Source organism: Lagenorhynchus albirostris, chromosome 11, assembly GCF_949774975.1.
Source record: "Lagenorhynchus albirostris chromosome 11, mLagAlb1.1, whole genome shotgun sequence".
Lineage (NCBI taxonomy): Eukaryota > Metazoa > Chordata > Mammalia > Artiodactyla > Delphinidae > Lagenorhynchus > Lagenorhynchus albirostris.
This window is the reverse complement of record NC_083105.1, coordinates 6389572-6408052: the sequence shown is the minus strand read 5'-3', so window position 1 is coordinate 6408052 and position 18481 is coordinate 6389572. Positions and strand designations below refer to the sequence as shown.

Below are 18481 nucleotides of genomic sequence, written 5' to 3'. Positions count from 1 at the left end.
TGGTTTTTTTTAACATCTTTATTGGGGTATAATTGCTTTACAATGGTGTGTTAGTTTCTGCTTTATAACAAAGTGAATCAGTTACACATATACATATGTTCCCATATCTCTTCCCTCCTGCATCTCCCTCCCTCCCACCCTCCCTCTGTGTTGGTTTAATGGGAAAATCCACAGCACGCAGATCTGTCAGGTCCTTCTGGTCTGCGTCTCTCCTGCAGCTGCTTCATTCAACTGAGATCTCCTTAAATCCGTGTGTCTGAACCCTTCTCGGTCCGACTAGCCATAAAGGATGCGAGCAAGAGTTCACACAGCCCAAGAGGGCTCGGCTGGCCGGTGGTCAGCAGGGAAGCGACAGCAACTCTGTTTGCCGGACATTTTGATGTTATGGTTCGGGCTCTGGACCCTGCAAGATGAAAGCCTGCCTCTCCTGTAGCAAGAGATCCTATTCTGTGTCCATGAAAGTGCTGCCGTGTTTATTGGCCATAGGTCATCACTGGGGACGTTTTCTAAATTTCACCGTCAGCATCTCAAGCTTCACCTTTTGGATTTCTTCTGTGTCGCCCTGTCGAACTTTGGTACAATTATCACTGCTAGTGGGACTCTCCTGTCAAGCCCAAACGTCAGAGTCTGGCTTCTGATGAATTCTTAAGCCAGAGAAACTGACTCAGGTGAAGATGGGTACCAGAAAGTATCTAGAGGGATAAGAACCGTCTCCACAGCAACGAGTCTTCTGGGACCCTGGAAGCCCAGCTTGATGGTCTTCCTGGGGGTTGTCTGATTTTCACTGATCAGAGGTGTAAGGACCTCTGGAATCGGGGAAAAGCACATTTATAATTATGGAAAGCCTGGATCACGTGGCCTTCGGATCCGTGACTATGCTGATTCCACTGGGATTGCACTGGGCAACCGGGTCCCAAGTTCACTGGGAACCAGTAGGAGCATCATGGGAGGCATCTGATGAACAGCCTGGTGTGAGCACCTGTTCTGAGGGGCACGGGAAGGACCCTGGCCTGGGTGTCAGGGGCCCTCTGCTTTCGTTTTAACCTTCAAAACCACCAGGGGGAGCCACTGTGCCGGCTGACAGGTCCACGGACCATCCCCCGCTGCCCTGTGGGCAGAGTCTATCATCCCCACCCCCAGGATGAGGAATCAGGCAGGAGGGAACTCCATCGCCGAGGCTCCCAGGTGTAAGCACCGAGCCCGGATTCAGGGCTCACAGGGGGACCGAGGCTCCTGGGTGTTGGTCATGATGCAGAGATAGGCCTCAGCTCCACATCCGTCCCTACCGCAACCCATTCTGAAATGGAACCAGTGCTAGGAAACCAAGCTTTGGGTCAGGAACTATTGCCTATTTATACCCTCAAATTCATGCTGAAATCCTACCCCCCAGTGTGATGGTTAGTTGGTGGGGCTTTTGGGAAGTGAGTGATTAGGTCATGAGGGTGGGGCCCCCATGTATGGGATTAATGCCTTTAAAAGAGGCCCCAGAAAGCTCCCTCGCTCCTCCCACCTCACGAGGACACAGTGAGAATACAGCTGATTATGAACCAGGGAGAGCGTCCCACCTCAGGCAGCAAATCTGCCACCCCTGCAACTTTAGGACATCCCAGCCTCTAGGACAGTGAGAAAGAGACCTCCGTTGTTTAAATCACCCAGTTTATGATATTTTGTTAAGAGCAGCCCAAACAAAGACAGGGACTTGGAGGCCTAAATACTATCCCATTTCTTCTGTTTCTCAAAGCATACGTCTTGATATTTTGGTTTTCTTTGACAATGAGCAAGGAAAACAACTGATACACCACACAGGGCTGTGGTTCCAGGGCCCCCAGAGAGGAAGGGAGGCAAGAGTAGAGAAGGCGTACTTTATTGCGGTACAAATCAAGTCCAGGAGGGGACAGGACGCAGCAGCTCTCCCACGGAGAAAACCAGAGATGAGTTGTCCTGCCCTCTGAACCTCTCCTTGGCCGAAGGAAAGGGTGTTTTCCAGAACACAGGCTGAACTTCTGGTTAGCAGAGACAGTGGACACACCCCGAAAGACACGAAGCGGGAGGCGCAGTCGAGTCCAGTTTTGCTACAAGGATCGCTCTTGGCTTCAGAATGAAACAAGCACCTCCCAACACACGCATGCATGCACACGCACACACACACGACACGCACGCACACATGTACACACACATGAAAGCTCTGCAGGCAGCTCCTCCGTGAAAGTCACACCCGCCGTCTGGTTAGCTGGGCTGGGTACACTGTGGCAACACAAACTACCCTGGAAACTGACTCAGAATTTCAGAAACAAAATTAAGAACAAAAATTTTGTATTTTCTTCCCATAAATGAAAAAGTTACAAAAACCCCACATTCTGACTCTAGCTGGTGGGAGACGGCGTTCTCCCTGGAAGCATCCTTCTCAGCCGCCCACTGCCTGGTGCTCTGCTGCCCACACCCGTCCCCGAGTCCCCTCACTGGAGTGTCCCAGCCACCCTCAGGCGAGGCTGGAAACACTGCAGTGCCCAGCGGGCAGGGAGGCGCTGGTGCTACATCTGGCCCTCTCCACGGGGCCAGACGGAAAGGCAACAGCAACCAAAGGCAGTGGCTGTCCTGCCCCGGAGCTTCAAGGGAGGTTGCTGGTGAAGGGAGAGAAGGTTGGGTCTGAGAAGCAGGCTCCTAGGGGGGACCTGGGGACGCCTGTCACAGGGCCTGCGGTGGAGCGTGGGAAGCAGCCAGGCTGGGCCTATTGACCGCTGGGCTCCCATGGGCGCTCCTAGGGAAGCTCGTTTCTGACAACACCGTGTCGTGTTCCCCAGACCCCTTTCACTAACGCCCTCTGGAAGCACAGCACCCCAGGAAGCGAACTCTCCGGAATAAAGCCCGTGGCTGAGCTGAGACCAATCACCAAACAGACACAGACGGCAGTAAGGGGGTGCGAGCAGGGGCCTAGCGCTCAGCCCTGGGGGCAGCACGGCTGGCCCTGCTCCTGACCGACGGGGGAGGGGTCCCGAGCCGCCAGGGTGTGAGGCTGGGGCTACGGCGGCTCACAGGGTGGGGGCAGGAGGAGTGGGGGCGGGGGGTGGGGGCGCGGTGCAGAAGCAGCTCCGGGAACAGAGGCTGCGATCCGCCCACGAGCACCCACAGCAGGGCCCGCGGGCGCCTAGACGAGGCGGGTGACGGGGCAGCTGTCAGGCTCATCCAGGTACAAGGTGCTGAAGACGTCGTTGAAGAAGGTCGGGTGGCACCTGCAGGCCCGCTCACAGTCTGGGTTGAAGTTCACCTCTAGGAGCTGCGGCTGCATCACTTGCTTCCCTGATGCGCAAAAGCACGGGCATCTCACTCCCGGGAGGTGGGCTGGGGGGCCCGGCCCGAGGCCTGCTTGCTCAGGGGGAAGCCTGGAGCCACCTGCAGCCCCAGGAGCGACACGAGCCACCACATCCCGGGGACTCTGGAAGGAAGGAGCGCGGCCAGGGCTGCCGCTCCCCCTGCCCTTCACGTGGGGCCCCTCCCCTTGTGAGCTCTCTCCCAACACCACTGCCGCCCACTGCCTTCCCCGCTCGTGCTCTGCCCTGCAGGCCGTGGCGCCGAAAGGTGGGGCTCCTCTGACCCAGATCTCAGGCTAATTCGAGGCAAGTGCTGACCGTGGCGAGGGAGCAGCGATGCCCTCCCTGTGTCCCCGTGTGGGCTGGGTGGGGAGTGCTGAATGACCACCTTTGGGTAAGTGGGGAGGGCACTTTGGATTACGGGGCAGGGGAGCCCCCTCACCATCTGGACGGCTGTCCCACTTCAGCATGAGGTCAATGGCATACATGGCTCGGGATGAGGGGTAGTCGCAGAGGCCCAGCGGGGGCGGCCTGGCACACGCCACCTGGAACAGCTCCGTGAAGGCCTGGAGGATTTTAGCCTGGGGGCCGGGGGAGGCAGGGTCAGGGGCCCACACGGCTGACACTGGGTCCAGCCCTTCAGGGCAGCCTCTCCACATGGGGTTCACAGCCCCTTCCTGAGTCCTGGTCCCCAAACGGCCAAGTCACCTCCTCCGACATCCTTTGTGACTCCAGACCTGGCCACAGCCACCTGTGCCCTGCTCCCTCACTCCTGGCATCCACCTCCTGCAGAGCTGCCTGGGTCCCCCGCCCTGGAGCCCACGGCCCCTTCTGCACCGAGCCAGGCAGCGCAGATCCCGAAACGCTCCCTCCAGCAAGTGGCGGCCAGCTTGTGTCTCGAAGCACGTCCCCGTGTGCCCTCAGGTGTGCAATTCCTGGCACACACAGAGCCCTTTGCCGTCTGGCTGTCCCAAGGGTGTCCTGAATACCCCGCCAGGCCCCCTCCAAGGAACCCTCACAACACCCCACCCAGGCCAGAGGGGAGGAGGGGTCTCAGCCCACACCGTCTCCCTCACCAGCCCTGGTGGGAAGAGCAGGACCATCCAGAGAAGGCAAAGGCCCACCCCCCCACCCCACCTCCGCCTGACGCTGGTCCACAAGGCAAGCCCCGCCCCTCCAGCTCTGCCAGGACTCACCTGGACGCTCTTCCAGGGGAATTCTGGGTATTGCTTCTCAAACTCCGGGACGAACTCGTCGTAGTGCATCTGCAACAGACACAGGGCCCGTCGAGCTCTGCCCGGGGCCTCCTCTGGGCAGGGGCAGGGGAGGCCTGGCCTGCCCCACTTTCACGTGGAGCCCTGATACTCGCCGGGGCCCCAGGTTGGCGCCAGCAGCCTCTCCAGCTCCACCCCCGCAGGGCACAAATGGGAGGCAGGACACGGGGTCTGAGCTCTGGACACATTCACTCCTCGGAGTCTCGGTGTCTCCATCTGTAAAACGGGACGCTTCCCGCCCAGCAAACCCACTTGGCACGGTTGCCGTGAGGCTCCAGTGAGGCACTGAACATTGGGAGGCCCGGGCCAACGTGTCACCACGTCCGTCTCACGATGGTCACTGGACGCAGAGCTCGGACCCAAGTCTGCAGGGCCCAGGCCTGAGCTCACTGCCCGGCCTCGGCTCAAAGTGCCTGAGGACAGCAGGGGCTTCTCAGGCCAAGACGTCACCCAAAACACACCTGAGCAAGCTGGCCGTCAGCTCAGGTTTCTCCCAGAGAGGACCAGGACGGGCTCCCTATGGAAGCCCAACGTTCTCGCCCTGCTGGACACGCATCCCCACACGCGGGGGCTTCAGAGGAAACGTGACCCTCGGGACGACACCTGCTATGTAGAGGAAAGGCACTCAGGTCCTCAGAGACAAGCTCAGCAACATCCCGGGACCCCGGCAAGGGCTCGGGCTCCTAGGGACCAGCTGTCAACACAGCCCAGGACAAGAGGAGGAAGGACCAGCAGCAGCCCTGCCGGCCGTGCACGTGGCCTGGCCACTCGGACGACGCAGCGCCCCCTAGAGGACTTCTCAGACATGGCACAGTGAGAGCTCGGGGCAGCACATTTACTAACAAATCACCACGGAAACACAATCCCCACATTCAGGAGTGGCTGCTTCGAGGGAGGCGGGACCAGAGGCCACCTGCAGGCCTTGTGTGGAGCGGGGCGGGAGAGTGCCTGTGCCCTACTTCCGGTCTGCCCAGAACAGCCATAACCAACCTGCTGGTCCAAGAGGACCTCGTGGACCACACGTCGGGGGGCCTGTTTCTCCTTCCCTTCTGCCTCCACCCAGAGCCGGCCTCTGCCTCTACCCAGGCTGTGCCTCCCCTACCTGTCCCAGGTGCACCACTGGCCAGCTGGGGGATCACGCCCTCACCTCGAAAGGAGCTGTGCTGACGCCCTTTGCTTGCGGTGCCCAGAGAGCACGGGGAAGACAGAGGGCCCAGGGTCCAGACAGGGTCACAGGCCAGCAGAGCCGCCGCCCTGGGGGCCGTGGGACGCGAACCTGTGCGCCTCCCCACCCCTACCAGCGTCCTCATGCTCAGCAGGTGCTGAACAGAAGGCGGCCTGCGCCTCCCGGCTGAGACCCTGCTCTGCTCAGACTTGCCAGGGGACCGGGAAGCCTCAAGGGCCCCCTCGAGCCAAGCAAGTGCCCCTCAGAGCTGCGGGGGCAGCTGTGGGAGGGGACGCAGGTACAAGAAGGCAGCTCCCCTGACTGTTACGCAAGCTGCCGGAAGACAAGCTGACGGGTGTCGGGTCCTGTCTGGGCCAGCCTCCACGGGAACCCCTCCCCAGGCGGCGCCAGGCCCCTACCTGCTTCAGCACCAATTCCGGGTCGTAGTTCATGACAGTGAAATGCTTCTCGTAGTCGTCCAGGTCGTTGAGTGCGAAAGGCCTGCAGGACAAGCGGACAGACGCTCGAGTGGGTCCCGGGCGTGCAGAAGCTCAGAGCCCCCTGGCCGGGCGCCGGTTCCCCCAAGAGTGGGGCGGCCCTACACTGCCCCCGCCCCCCCCGGCCAGGGGTTAACCACGAAGATCCCCACTAGGCCGGTAAACATCGTCGTGGTCTGAGGGAGCAGGTGCCTGTTCCACAAGGTGGTGGTGACACACGCAGGGTGAATTACTGCCATTTAACAGAAACAGGCTCAGCGGGGTCCCTGCTGGGTGCTTGGTGGTAAAGGAGCCCCTGTGCAGGCGTTCTCATCCCGAGTAAAGAGGGGCCCTGTCGCCCAGCCCCCAGCCCAGTCTCCCCAGTTACCGGTTGGAGAACCGCAGCCAGAACACGTCATAGACGAACAACGTCAGGGGCTTCACCGACCGCAGGAGCACGATGTAGCGGATGTCGAACTTGACCCTCCCCACATCTTCTCGGAGGAACAAGACGGGACTTTCAATGTATTTGGAGACAACCTGAGGACACAGATGCAGGCTCACAGGTGGCCTGTTACACCTGGGCCAGGACAGAGCACCCCGACCTCCCCAGCTGTGGCTCCCACTCGTGGGACCTCCAAGTGCTGTCACCGCATCTGGAGGAACACTCTCTCCTGAGCCCACCTCCCGTCCTGGTGCCACGAAGGGACCTGCTCCCTGCACTACGCGTCTTCCTGTCTTTTCAAACCTGTGTCTTAGCTGCAATGAGTTCTTTATCTTCATCTTTAATTGAAGAAAAAGATGCCACCAGTTTTTAGCTTTGAAAACTGGATTCAGATTCTCAGCCATAAATCCACTGACTCCCCATCCCACCACTGGAAAACTTCACAAGGGTCATCGCAGTGGCATTTTCTCTCGGGCCTCTGTCCAGGTGCAGAACCTTGTGCCCTTCAATTCCCCCACTGATGGGCCCCATGCCACTACAGCGCTTTCGTCCAGGGCCCCGTGGGGCTCCCTGGCCTGGCCACCTCCCTCCTGCCGCGTGGTCCTGTGAGGCGCGGTGCGCGCGGGAATGCAGTTCAGACACACCCAGGGAGGCTCCTTCCTCTCACCCGACTGTCACACAGCCCCTTCCCCCCACCGGCAAGGGCAGGGGAAGGAGTGGGGGTGGTGAGACTCCTGTGAGCTGAAGAACGCTGACGCCGGGACCTACCCACAGAGGTCCTCGCAGAGCCCCCCCCCCCGGCGCCCCAGGGGCCCACCTTGGGGGAGCTCTCGCGGTGCCGGATGATGCTGTGCAGGTTCTTGGTGATGTGGGTGTCCAGGCTGCGGGCCAGGTTCCAGGGCTTGCAGATCCAGTGGTTGTCCTCGCCCCTGGGAGCAGAGGGCATGACCAGGCTGGGCCCTGGGCCCCCAGTACTGTGGCAGCAGAGCAGGGGCTGAGGGAGGGGTCCCAGAGGAGGCCTTAGGGGCCGGGCCTCGGAGTGAGGAGCCGCCCTCCGGGAGGAAGCGCCGCCGAGCAGCAGTGCACCCAGAGCCTGCAGCTCCCGGAACCGTGGCCGCCGCACGGCAGGCGCTCAGCCAGGGGGCGGGGACCACGGGAGCCTGATGGGCGTAGGGTCTCGGCTGCCGCGGCTCCGGGGGGGCGGGCGGGGGTCCTCACCGCCTCTCCCGCTGCTGGAAGTAGCTGACGAACTGGGGCAGCTCGGTGCGCAGGTTGAAGGTGCGGGGCAGCCAGGCCGGGCCCTCGGGACCGCCGGCCCGGCGCGCGACGGAGGCCAGGCAGTCCTTCACCGTCAGCAGGTTCTCGCAGGGGAACTGGTTCAGCAGCACGCTGGGCCTCTCCCGGCTCAGCCTTCTGCGGGGCCCAGGCAGGTGCCACCGGTCAGCGGGGGCGGGGGCCCCGGGGGCGGCGGCAGGGACCGGGCTGGGAGGCGCTTCACCTGTAGTCCTTTAAGTGCGAGAAGTGGTAGAGGATGTGGGCGTCCGCCTCGCTCTCGGTGAAGGTGAAGCGCGGGTGGCTGAGGTGGCCGAGCACCTGCTGGACGTCCGTGTAGACCCTGGGGGGGGCGGGGCGGGCGGAGGTCGGCGGCCGGGCTCCGCCCCACGGCCTCCGCCTGTCTGCCCAGCGACGGGGCCACTGGGACCCTGGCGACCCCGGGACCCCCACCTGTGAGATGGCACCACAGGGCCACCTCACGCTCCTCCCAAGGACGAACCAGGAGAACCCGAGCGTTTCGTCAGGCAGGGGCTCCCTCCTCCCACGTGGAGACGGGACGGGTCCACACGCTGGGACCTCTGCCCTCAGAGAAGGGAGCCGGCGCCCCGGGGGCCTGCAGGTGAGCGTGTGGCCGAGACACGCGCCTCCGCCTCCGCTAAGGCCTCATTCCACACCGGCCCCGTGGGGAGGAGAGGACAGGGCCTGGGAGCCTGTCTGCCGGGGGTGGTGGATGCAGCCACACTGTGGAGTTTCAAGGCGGGAGGGAGGCCTGGCCCTGGACGGCGATCCAGGGAGGAAGAGAGGCGAGGGGCTGGCTGCTCGGGCGGGGCCGGCACGGGGCACTTGGGGCGTGGAGCACAGCTGTGGGGAGGGGGCGAGGCTAAGGGGGCCTCCGTGCAGCCTCCGACCTGAGGGGGTGGAGGGATGCTAGGCGGTGAACTCAGGTAAGGGGAGGAGGGCCAGGCTGCGGGCCAGTGGGAGGAGACCCCAGAACCTGGGGGAAGGGGTCAGTGGAGCATGGTGTCCGTTCCAGCTGGAGCAGGTGTGGGCAGCCAGAGGGAGGGCCTCCCCCTGGAAACAGAGGCCAACCTGCCCCTGGCTGACCCAGGACCCGCCGCCGAGCCAGCTGGACGCCTGGTGGGCGTCACCCAGGACCTCCACTTCCTCACCCATAAAAAGGGAGCATCTGCTTCCACCCCGGGTCCAGCCTGGGCTTGCTGGCCTGCCCGGCCTTACGTTAAGCTGCCAGCCCACACCTGCAGACACCTGGGCGCGGCCCCCCTGGCAATCTGGGTGGCTCTCCTGGGTGCCCAGCACCGTCACTGTTGGCACCGGCTCTCTGCTTCCAAAGGCCGCGCGCACCCCAGCTCACCCTCACTTCTCGGGCGCTCTCTCTGTGAGCCTGAGACCCCGCCCGTGGCGTTTCCGTCACTGCTGTGCTGCCAGGGGGCAGAGGACTTACTGAGGCCGCCCTGTACCGAGCACTGTTCCAGGAGTTGTGGGGACTGTGAGGCGTGTATGAGGAAAGGGACCGAGGCAAAGTCTCAGCCCAGGCTGGGGGCAGGGTGGGCTACGCACTTGAAGACGTGGTCGCAGGGATACACCGCCGGCTTGATGGCCAGTGGCAGCTTCTCCTTGTTTTCCTCCAAAATGGCCTAGAAGGAAAACACTGGAGGTAGAAACAGACCTTCAAAGAAAGGAGCACATGCCTCCCCATCCCGTACATCAGGGTTTTGGGATCCCAGGGGGCACACCTGGACCTCAGGTAGAGCCCTTCGCAGGCACCGCAGCGCCCAGAGCCCTCTGACCACCCCCATCCCAGGACTCCGGGGCTCAAGGCCCCTCAGGTGCCGGACAGCCTGCTCTGTGTCAAAAGAGCAACGTACACATTGCCCTAAATCCGCTCAGTGTTCTAAATGCTTCCTCCAAGTCATAAGCAGCCCAGAAGGCGCCCAGCCTGTCCTGGGAGGGGGCTACCTGGTCCTCGGGGAGCCCCCAAACGCTGCTCTGAGCTTAAGCGGTGTGATGGTTTAAACCATGCCCATAGGGACTTCCCAGGTGGTCCCCGGTGAAGACTCCGCGCTCCTAGTGCAGGGGGCCTGGGTTCGATCCCTGGTCAGGGAACTAGATCCCACATGCTGCAAACAAGAGCCCGCATGCTGCAACTAAAGATCCCACAAGTGGCAACAAAGATCCCATGTGCTGCAACTAACGCCCGGCGCAGCCAAATAAAATAAAATAAAACGTGTCCATAAACTCCTCTACATTCCTTTTGAAAGGCGGAGTTCATTCGTCTCCCCTTGAGCGTGGGCTGGGCTGAATGAGTTGTTCATAACAAATGGAAAGAAGTGGAACAACAGTCCCCCAGCCCCAGCCCCTGAAAACAGGGAACAGCAGCCCTGACCTCCAGTCCCCCAGCTCTACTCAACCCTCGGGAAGGACGGTTCCCAGCATCGGGACCCCGGGGTCTGGGCCCCAGGCAGCTCACGTCTGCTCCCTGGGCTCTGAGCCCCTTGTCTCTCAGACACCCCCAGACTCTCCTCTCCCCCCCACGGCAGCTGGTGCTCAGCAACATGTGGTGACCGGGTGAAGAAAGGTCCAGGAGCCACCAGGCAAACGGGCCCGGGGTCGGGCTGGAGGCCACACCTGGTAGTGCTCGTCGGCTGGCTCGGGCGTGGAGGAGCTGAGGTCCAGCAGGTCGGCGGGCGCCCAGGGCAGCAGCACGCACCTCCGGATCAGAGGGTCGGCCTCTCCGTAGGCAAAGTCCCGGGTCACCTCCTCTGCACCAGGACACGCGGGCAGTCAGGGAGTGGCAGAAAAGCACCGGCCCTTCCTTGGGGTGGGCGGGCTTTGACTTACCGCCCGTGTCCAGGTCCCTCAGGGGCCACAGCAGCGTGTAGGCCACCCGCTGGGGCATGTAGAAGAAGGGCGCGGTGGCGAAGCTGGGCACGTCCGCGTGCTGGATGCGCGAGCCGAACTCGTCCATGATGTACCACACCGGCACCTTCTCCTCGGCCGTCTGCGGGCAGAGCACACGCCACCCTCGCCCACTGCTCCGCCTCCCCGCCCCTCCCGTCCGCACGCCTTTCCACGCATCCCCGCCCCAAACACCTACCACTGGCCCGTCTATGCCCACCTCTCAGAGCCTGGAGCACCTACCACACACGCCTCCAGTCCCTTGAACCTGTGGCCTCCGGGCCGGCGGCCCTGCCCTGGCAGACAAGGACAACAGGCCAGCGGGCTGCGGTGTGATCACGTGTGTGGCAAAGGTGTACGGAAAGAGGGCACTTAGCCTAGTAGCTACATGGATGGTCTGGTTCTGTGTGCAGGCGGAGGAGGGGGGAGACTTCTGAGTTCAGGGAAGGCTTCCTGGAGGAGGCAACAGCTAAGCTGAGATCAGGAGAAGCAACTTTTGCCTTTTCCCGGACTGAAGGTGGTGAGGGGCTGGAACGTAAGGGTGGGCCTGGGGAGGCCGGGGAGCGGGGGTGGTGATGTAAGCCCAAGGATATGCTGAAGGGACTCAGCTCTACTCAGGGTACCTCAGCAGCAGGGTATCACTAAGGGCTTTTAGGAGGGTGACGGAACCAGAAGAGGCCAGGAGAGAGGCAGCCAGGTCACTGGGGTCCGGGAGAGGCTTGTGTACCGTGAGCCCAAAGGTCGCATGGACACCTGGGTCCCCGGCACCGGCTGGCCCGAGGCAAAGAGTAACAGGCGCGTGACAGAGCCACGGGGAACCAGGGTAGTTTCCACTGGCCACAGAAGATGGGTCTACTCGCTTGCGGGGTAAGAGGACGCCTCCCGCTAGCCCTGACGGCACAGGGCAGCGAAGGCCTGTCTGCCTCCCCTGGGGCCCGGCTGCCCGCTCACCCCGTGGGCCAGCTGGTAGGTCTGGTTGAACTTCCACATCTCCTCCAGCACCAGGTCCACGGCCTCGGTGCTGGGCAGCTCGCCGTGGAACTCGATGCCCATCAGGTTGGCCATACGGTGCAGCAGCCCGGGCACCTGCTGCAGCTGCTGGCGGGCGTGCGCAACGCGGCACGTCCAGGCGTGGTCGATAAGGAAGATGCTGCGGGCACAGGTTACAGGTGAGCGCGAGGCTACCACGCAGGCAGGGCAAGAAGGGAGGGTGGAAAGAGGGCCAGCAGGCGGGATCCGCCTGAGGAAGAGGCCGGGCTGAGGCCTGGACGCCGCACCAGGCCTGGGTGGGGGTCCTGGCTCTGCCGACCACCCGCTATGCGGGCCTGGGACAGTTCCTCTCCCTTTTCCAGTTTCTAAAACAGGGCAACACGGTCCCTACCCGCTATCACCGGGCTGACGTGAGCATCAAATGAGACAAAACAGCATGCTGACCGTACACTGAATCCTCATGTATTCAGTGATCGCTACGGCGATCACCGCGACAGTTAACTGTCCTCAACTGGATTTTGAACTGCTGGAGGGCAGGCCCACGGCCCCCAACCTTGCTACCTGCAGGCAGACACGCAAAGGAGCCCCACTCAGAGCTCACTCGCGCTTGCCCGGGACTTCTGGGCAATTCTTGGGAAGCGCCAGGGATTTCTGCGGGAGAGGCTTCAAGTCCCCCCGTGTACGGACACCTGCAGTCCACAGTCTGGTCTCTCTGCAGGGGCCCGGTGGACCAGCTGCACGGCTCTCACACCAGCGTGGTGGAGCGCAGGGTGTCCCCACTGCAGGCCCAAGGACATGACTGCCCCCAGCCCACAGGCCAGGCTGCCCGGACACCGTCCAAGCCCTGCTGGACTCGGAGGCTCTGAGCGCACGGGGTCCTGCCTGCTGGGGAAGCAGCCCTGGCCCGGCGCCCTGCTAACAGGGAGGCACAGCCACCGCTCTGGTTCTTAGGTTAGGGGTCAAGCTCAGCAGTAGTTATTACCGCACTTATGTTATTTTTTGTTCGCATATCCTGAAACAAATGATTTATTCCCGTCCTCGTGCGTAGAGTTTATGACCGTGTGAGACACGGCCAGGCCTTCAAAGTGGAGCGTCTGGGGGTGACCTGGGCAGACGCACACAATGGCTGCTGGACATGGTGGGGGCGGGGGAGGATGGAGGCTGGGGCCTGGCCGTGGGGGCGGGGTGGGGCGGACTCACAGAGGTCTGGAGGGAAGAAAGGCCCAGGAGCAGGAAGGACGCCGGCCCCATCCCTCCCCAAACCTGCCTGGCGGTGTGCGTGGAGGGGGCAGAGGCCGGGAGCTGCTCGAGGTGGCCGCTGGGCCCGAGCCCCATGGCTGGCACAGGCGGCAGCAGAGCAGGCGCCCGCGCGGGTCCGCCGTACTGAACTTAACGAGAAAGGGGAGCCTGCAAGCTTCTGAGTCGGAGGGCACGGGGGTGGAGGAGCTTGGCTGCTGTCATGACCCGTGGGGGCCCTCCCACCCCACCAGGGGCTGGTGAAGGAGCCAGACTTCCCGGAGGAGCTACGGTCACAGGGGCCCGGAAACCCCCAGAGGCCAGCAAGTCTCTCCCTCAGGGTTCCGGCGACGTCGGGCCGAGGGGCCTGTGGGCCTCTCCTGGTGGAGGGCAGCCCCTCTTGGCCCCTGGGAGGCAGGAAGCCTGGGGGCCAGGATCGGCTCTGGCCTTTCTACCCTGTGGCCTCGTGCCAGGCCCAGGCCCACTCCCAGCCTCGGCGCCCTCACGCGAGGAACCAGTCAGGCCACACTCCTCACAAGCCGGGGTGCAAAGCGCAGGGCTCCGCCCAGAGACTGAGATTCAGCAGGACCGGGGCGAGGCCCGGGCGCCCTGGAAAAGCCCGGGCTCACGAGTCCAGGCTGCCCTGGGGTCGACACCCACGATCTTAACGAGCTGTGTGACCCTAGGCAAGTCCTTCCCCATTGTTTCCTCATCGGCAAAACGGGAACTTGTCACACCTCCATGGAGGGACCGCTGGGACAGTTAAGAGGCGTGTGGGGGGGACGCTGCTCTCAGGACAGCATGAAACACGACTAACGCAGGAGCGTCGCCAGTGTCGGGGCTGACAGGACCTTGTCTCAGGGCTAAGGGGCCAGCGCCTGGCACCCAGGAGCACGTGTGCTCGCGACGACAGCTTCTCCCTAGCGGCCACGGCCTTGGTGACACCTTTGTAAAAGGGAGCCCGGCCCTGACGGCCACGGTGCGGGTGAAAGGCGTCGGCCTACGGCTCCTACCTGTTGGGGTCCGCCGCCTGGAGCCCATTCTCATTGGTCACGATGACCTTGTAGCAGAGCTGGCCGCCTGGGTTGGGCTTCTTCCGTGCTTCCCGGGCCGCCTCGTCCTCACTCTCATCCTCCTCCACTTCTTGCACTTGCATTATCCCGAACATCTCCCCAGCGTCAAAAACCTGGGGGCCACAGGAGGGGGTGTTGGCAGGAGACCCCATTCCTGACCCGTTCCTTCCGCCACACCCCGGCCTCGAGGACAAACTGAACCCCTAGGAGAAGCAGGACCTCTTTACTGCCCTGCTACCCATTTTATAGGTGGGGAGATGGGTTCCTCATCAGTGAGAATGAGGCCCTAACCTCCCCCACTATCGCTGGCGCTATCGTCCAAGGCCCCTCAGCCCGGGGGACCCAAGCTTGGAGGTGGGACTGCATGCATGTGCCCCATGATATCTAGTCTGGCCTCTTGCATTACAGGGAAAATGCGGCTCAAAGGGCAGAGCGGGTGGCTCCGGTCACGCTGGAAATGACTGGAAGAGTGAGGATCCTGGTGGCTAGGGACTGCACCCCAACTTTGTTCTCACCAGCACCACCAACCCAACACCAGGGCAGCGGAGGTGACCCAGAAGGAAACAGGGGCCCAAGAGCCTCCTGACGCCACCACGCCAGCCCAGGTCTGCACAAACCATGGCCTGGGTCTAGTGTCCTGAGGTCCTGGGCCAGGATGGGACAGAAGGTAAGGGCCTTGCTCCTTGAGTTTCCCTGGCAAAGGGCAACGCCAACCACATGCAGCTGGTGAAGGTGACAAGCCAGTCGGTCCCCGTACAGCCACTCATGTCTGGTGTCTGCCACAAGTCGGCAAGGGGCCTTAGGGCAGATTCTGCAGCCAGGCTATGTGACCTTGAACAAGACACTGAACTACTCCATGCCTCAGTTTCCCCATCCATACAATGGGAATACGAGAACCTACCTGAGGGGCTTGTTGGGAGGATTAAATGATTTACACATGTGAAGAGCTTAGAAGAAGCTAAGCTTGGCAAACCCTCTGTAAGCACTTGCTACCCTCACGACACTTTTGAGACTAGTCTCTCACCTGGGAAGGGGGCATCAGCCACCTTCCAGCAGAGCTGAGAGCGATACGTCAACCAAACAGTACACAGAGAGTCCGTGGCATAGAGCAGGGACTCAGCGAAGGCCAGCTGCCCCTAAAACCTTTCTCATGACTCTATTAAAAACAGAAGAGAAACTCATCCCAGTAGTTGGAAATCAGCCATCTGTTCAGGCACCAGCAGCTTGGATGTGCTGCGCAGGACAGGCACTTGGGGGTGTGAGGATGAATCGCTCATGACCTTGCCCCGAGTGGCAGAGGGGCCATCTGAGAGGACCAGGTAAGCGGTGCGGGGGCCTGGAGGGCCGGATAAGACTTTACGGGGAAGCCGTCACCTGAGGTGAGCGGTGAAGGAAGGGGAAGATTTAAACGTGTGGCCATGCCGTGGTGGTGCAAGGACTCCAGGCAGAGAAGCTGGGGCGGGAAGGGCTGTGGAGCCGACCAGGTCCATCCGCAGGGGAGCTCGGGCACTTTTTGGGACGGCGCCTTTAACCCCCCCACCAGCCCCCGATCCCAGGGTGAAGCCACTACCCTCCCTCCAGTTTGGAGATGAGAAGAGAGCAGCTCAGAGGCTGGGACTCACACCTTGGGCTTCCACCCAGAACCCCGTATCCCAGCCCTCTACCCCCAAACCTGACAGGAGGGAGGGGACAGTACAGGGCGTGCCTTCGCCCAGCTGTGAAATGGGGATGACCACTCCCGCCTCACAGAGGGACTGGAGGAGGCCCTAACGAGGTAAGGAAGGGGAATGGTTTTGCAGCTGGGAAGTTCCTGCAGACAGAAAAGAGTTGAAATTTACTGTAAAACACTCCCCATCCTTTCCAAGGCACCGGGGTCCCCGGCTCGCGGGGGGCTGGGGGGCCCCATTCCTGGGTCAGCAGGTGCCTGTGGCCCTCCCCCACACCTGGGCGCACAGCAGCAGGCTCGGCAGAACAATGGCTGCAGGTCTGGGTCTGGCCGTGGTGACTCACAGCTCTGCCCATAACCCATAAGGGCAAGGGAGGGTCACGGAAAAGTACTGGCTGTCCCTCCGCAGAGCGACGGTGGCCAGGCGGCCTGCAGATCTTGCAGCCAGGATGGAGGGGACATTACACTCTGGTGGCTATGAGCTGGGCATGCCTCTCCACCCAGTCCCCCACCAAGACTGTGGAAGTCGGAGCCATGTTTCCTGGTCTTCACTTTCCAGGGGGAGACATGGACTCAGACGGGCAAGTGACTTGCCCAGGTGAGTTCACTGCCCGCAGAGGCTGGCAGGGCCGGAGCCAGGGTGTTTCCACCTCGTGCTCCTTTCACCCAGTACACGAGGACCTTTTTATCCTAACAAACCGCTGGGGTCCCCTCCTGCTCAGCACAGGCCTGGGACTAGGGTAAGTGCTCAGGAAATGCTGGCGAATTGAGGGCAAGTCATGAGGGGGAAGGGAATTCACTGTTACAAAAGGTAGGTACCAATAACACTGCACCTTTTTTTATAGCAACTACTTGTGTTTTGGGCAGGAAGGTACCTGGTCCAACCCTGATTTTAGAGGCAGAGAGACTGGCTGAAAGGGTGCAGTTTGTCCAGCAGCCTTTTCCTGGCTCCAGGGTCCCACCTCGCCACCTGCACTGCTCAGTCTGTCTCGGCCCAGGAGGCAGCCCCTGCAGGAGTCTGGTTCCAGCTCAGAAGGCCCCAACAGAGCGCCCGTGAACGTGCTCTGGCTTCAACACGTGGGCAAACCACCAAAACCCAAGGCCCACCCCTCAGCCAGGACCCTGCGGAGGCCCTTTGGAGACACAGGCTAGAGCACAGGCCAGCAGAAAAGAGCCGACCCCACAAAAAGGGAGACCCTTGAAGCATGGGAGCTCTTTTCACTTTTTTTTTTTTTTTTTTTTTGCGGTACGCGGGCCTATGGCTCACGGGCCTAGCCGCTCCGCGGCATGTGGGATCCTCCCGGACCGGGGCACGAACCCGCGTCCCCTGCATCGGCAGGCGGACTCCCAACCACTGGACCACCAGGGAAGCCCTCTTTTCACTTTTGTTTAGATTCTGTCTCCACCGCCCACAGCCTGTCTTCGTTGATATGCAAAGTAAAGGTGACCCGGGGCTCAAATCAAATGAAGAACCACGAAAGAACTCTGTGACCTAAACAGTTAAAGCCACAGGAAGTCACTGGACGTCTGTTTTCCCTGAGGCAGGCAGTGGCTGAAAGCAAGCTTCTAGTTCTGAAGTCTGGCAGACCTTGGGAGTGTCACTTCCTCTTCCTGAGCCTCAGTTTTCTGCACTGTATAAAGTGTGGGTGATGAATCTTACCACCCCCCGCCCCAGGACTGCTCTGGGCTCGGATGTGTGGAGGACGCAGCACAGGGCCTGGCACACAACGGGAGCCAAACAAAGTTCATTTCAGTTCCAGTTGTCGCCGCGGCCCTGGCCCAGCCCCAGATGCTGGCAGGACCAGGGCCACAGGTACAGGCTCTGGCCGCCACTCCTAGGCCACAAACCGCCATGGAGTTCAAGTCTAAGTCGGTCGTTAAGGCATTCGTGGCTCTTCATCCTCAAACCACCGGCCGTTTTCCCTGCATCGTCCGTTAACGCCGCCCCCCAACTCTCCGCTGCGCGTCTCACCGAAGCCCGCCCCACCCCGGAACGTGCTCGCTCTCCTTCTCCCAGCCACCAACTCCCCCAGGCGCCCTCCCAACCTCCTCCGCACGCGTCCTCCAGGAGGCCCTCGGCCGCCCCACCCCAGCAGCTCTCGGCCAAGAGCCGGCCCGCAGACCACACCCTTCCTGGTAGAAGGGTCCAGAGCGACCCACCCCCGGCGCTCCCCGGGCTCGCGCTGACCAGGACTGGAGGATGCGCGCCTCGAGGACCCGCATCCCAGCTTCACTGGCACCTCTCAAAGGGATCCCGGGGCGCTCCGGGCGCGCCCTGCACCCCGGTTCTCCCCGGCCGGCGCGTCGCCCTCCTCGCGTCACCCCAGCCCGCACCTCGTGCTCCAGCTTGTGCAGGAGGCGGCCCCAGTACCGCTCGGGGACCCCCGACGCGCGGAGCGCCGGGCCGTGCAGCGCCGCGAACTTGGCCCGGGCCCGCGCGTCCTCCTCCGGGTCCGGGCCCAGCTCCGGGTCCGGCTCCAAGCTCGGCGCCGACTGCGGCGTCAGGACCCGGCTGCCACGCTCCAGCCTCGCGTCGGCCTGCATGTCGCCTCCACCAGCGCCAGCGCCAAGTCCAGCGCCGCCGCAGCCCGCAGGCCCGGCCCTCTCGACTCCGCCCGCCCCGCCCTCCTCTGGGCTTCCCGCCCACCGCCGCCCGC

The 18481-nt window shown here is 62.4% G+C and overlaps 1 protein-coding gene across 3 annotated transcripts; it reads right to left on the bottom strand.

Annotated features, from left to right (window-relative positions):
- Positions 1-1848: 1848 nt before the first annotated feature.
- On the bottom strand, positions 1849-18433 carry TTLL12 (tubulin tyrosine ligase like 12). Of its 3 annotated transcripts, XM_060164553.1 has the most exons (15): positions 18159-18197; positions 17345-17455; positions 14099-14271; positions 11811-12009; positions 10803-10962; positions 10590-10723; positions 9522-9598; positions 8167-8283; positions 7887-8081; positions 7486-7597; positions 6612-6763; positions 6167-6248; positions 4505-4573; positions 3751-3889; positions 1849-3297 (listed from the first exon to the last, which is right to left on the bottom strand). In XM_060164553.1, exons 3-15 carry the CDS (start codon positions 14251-14253, stop codon positions 3146-3148), a joined length of 1743 nt encoding a protein of 580 aa, XP_060020536.1. In that variant the 5' UTR covers positions 14254-14271; positions 17345-17455; positions 18159-18197; the 3' UTR covers positions 1849-3145. The 3 variants fall into 3 exon arrangements, 2 of the variants coding, with proteins under 2 accessions (XP_060020536.1, XP_060020535.1); XM_060164552.1 differs by lacking the exon at positions 17345-17455 and having other exon boundaries at positions 18159-18433; XR_009543251.1 differs by lacking the exons at positions 1849-3297; positions 17345-17455 and adding an exon at positions 5044-5188 and having other exon boundaries at positions 3839-3889; positions 18159-18433.
- Between the last annotated feature and the right edge of the window lie 48 nt (positions 18434-18481).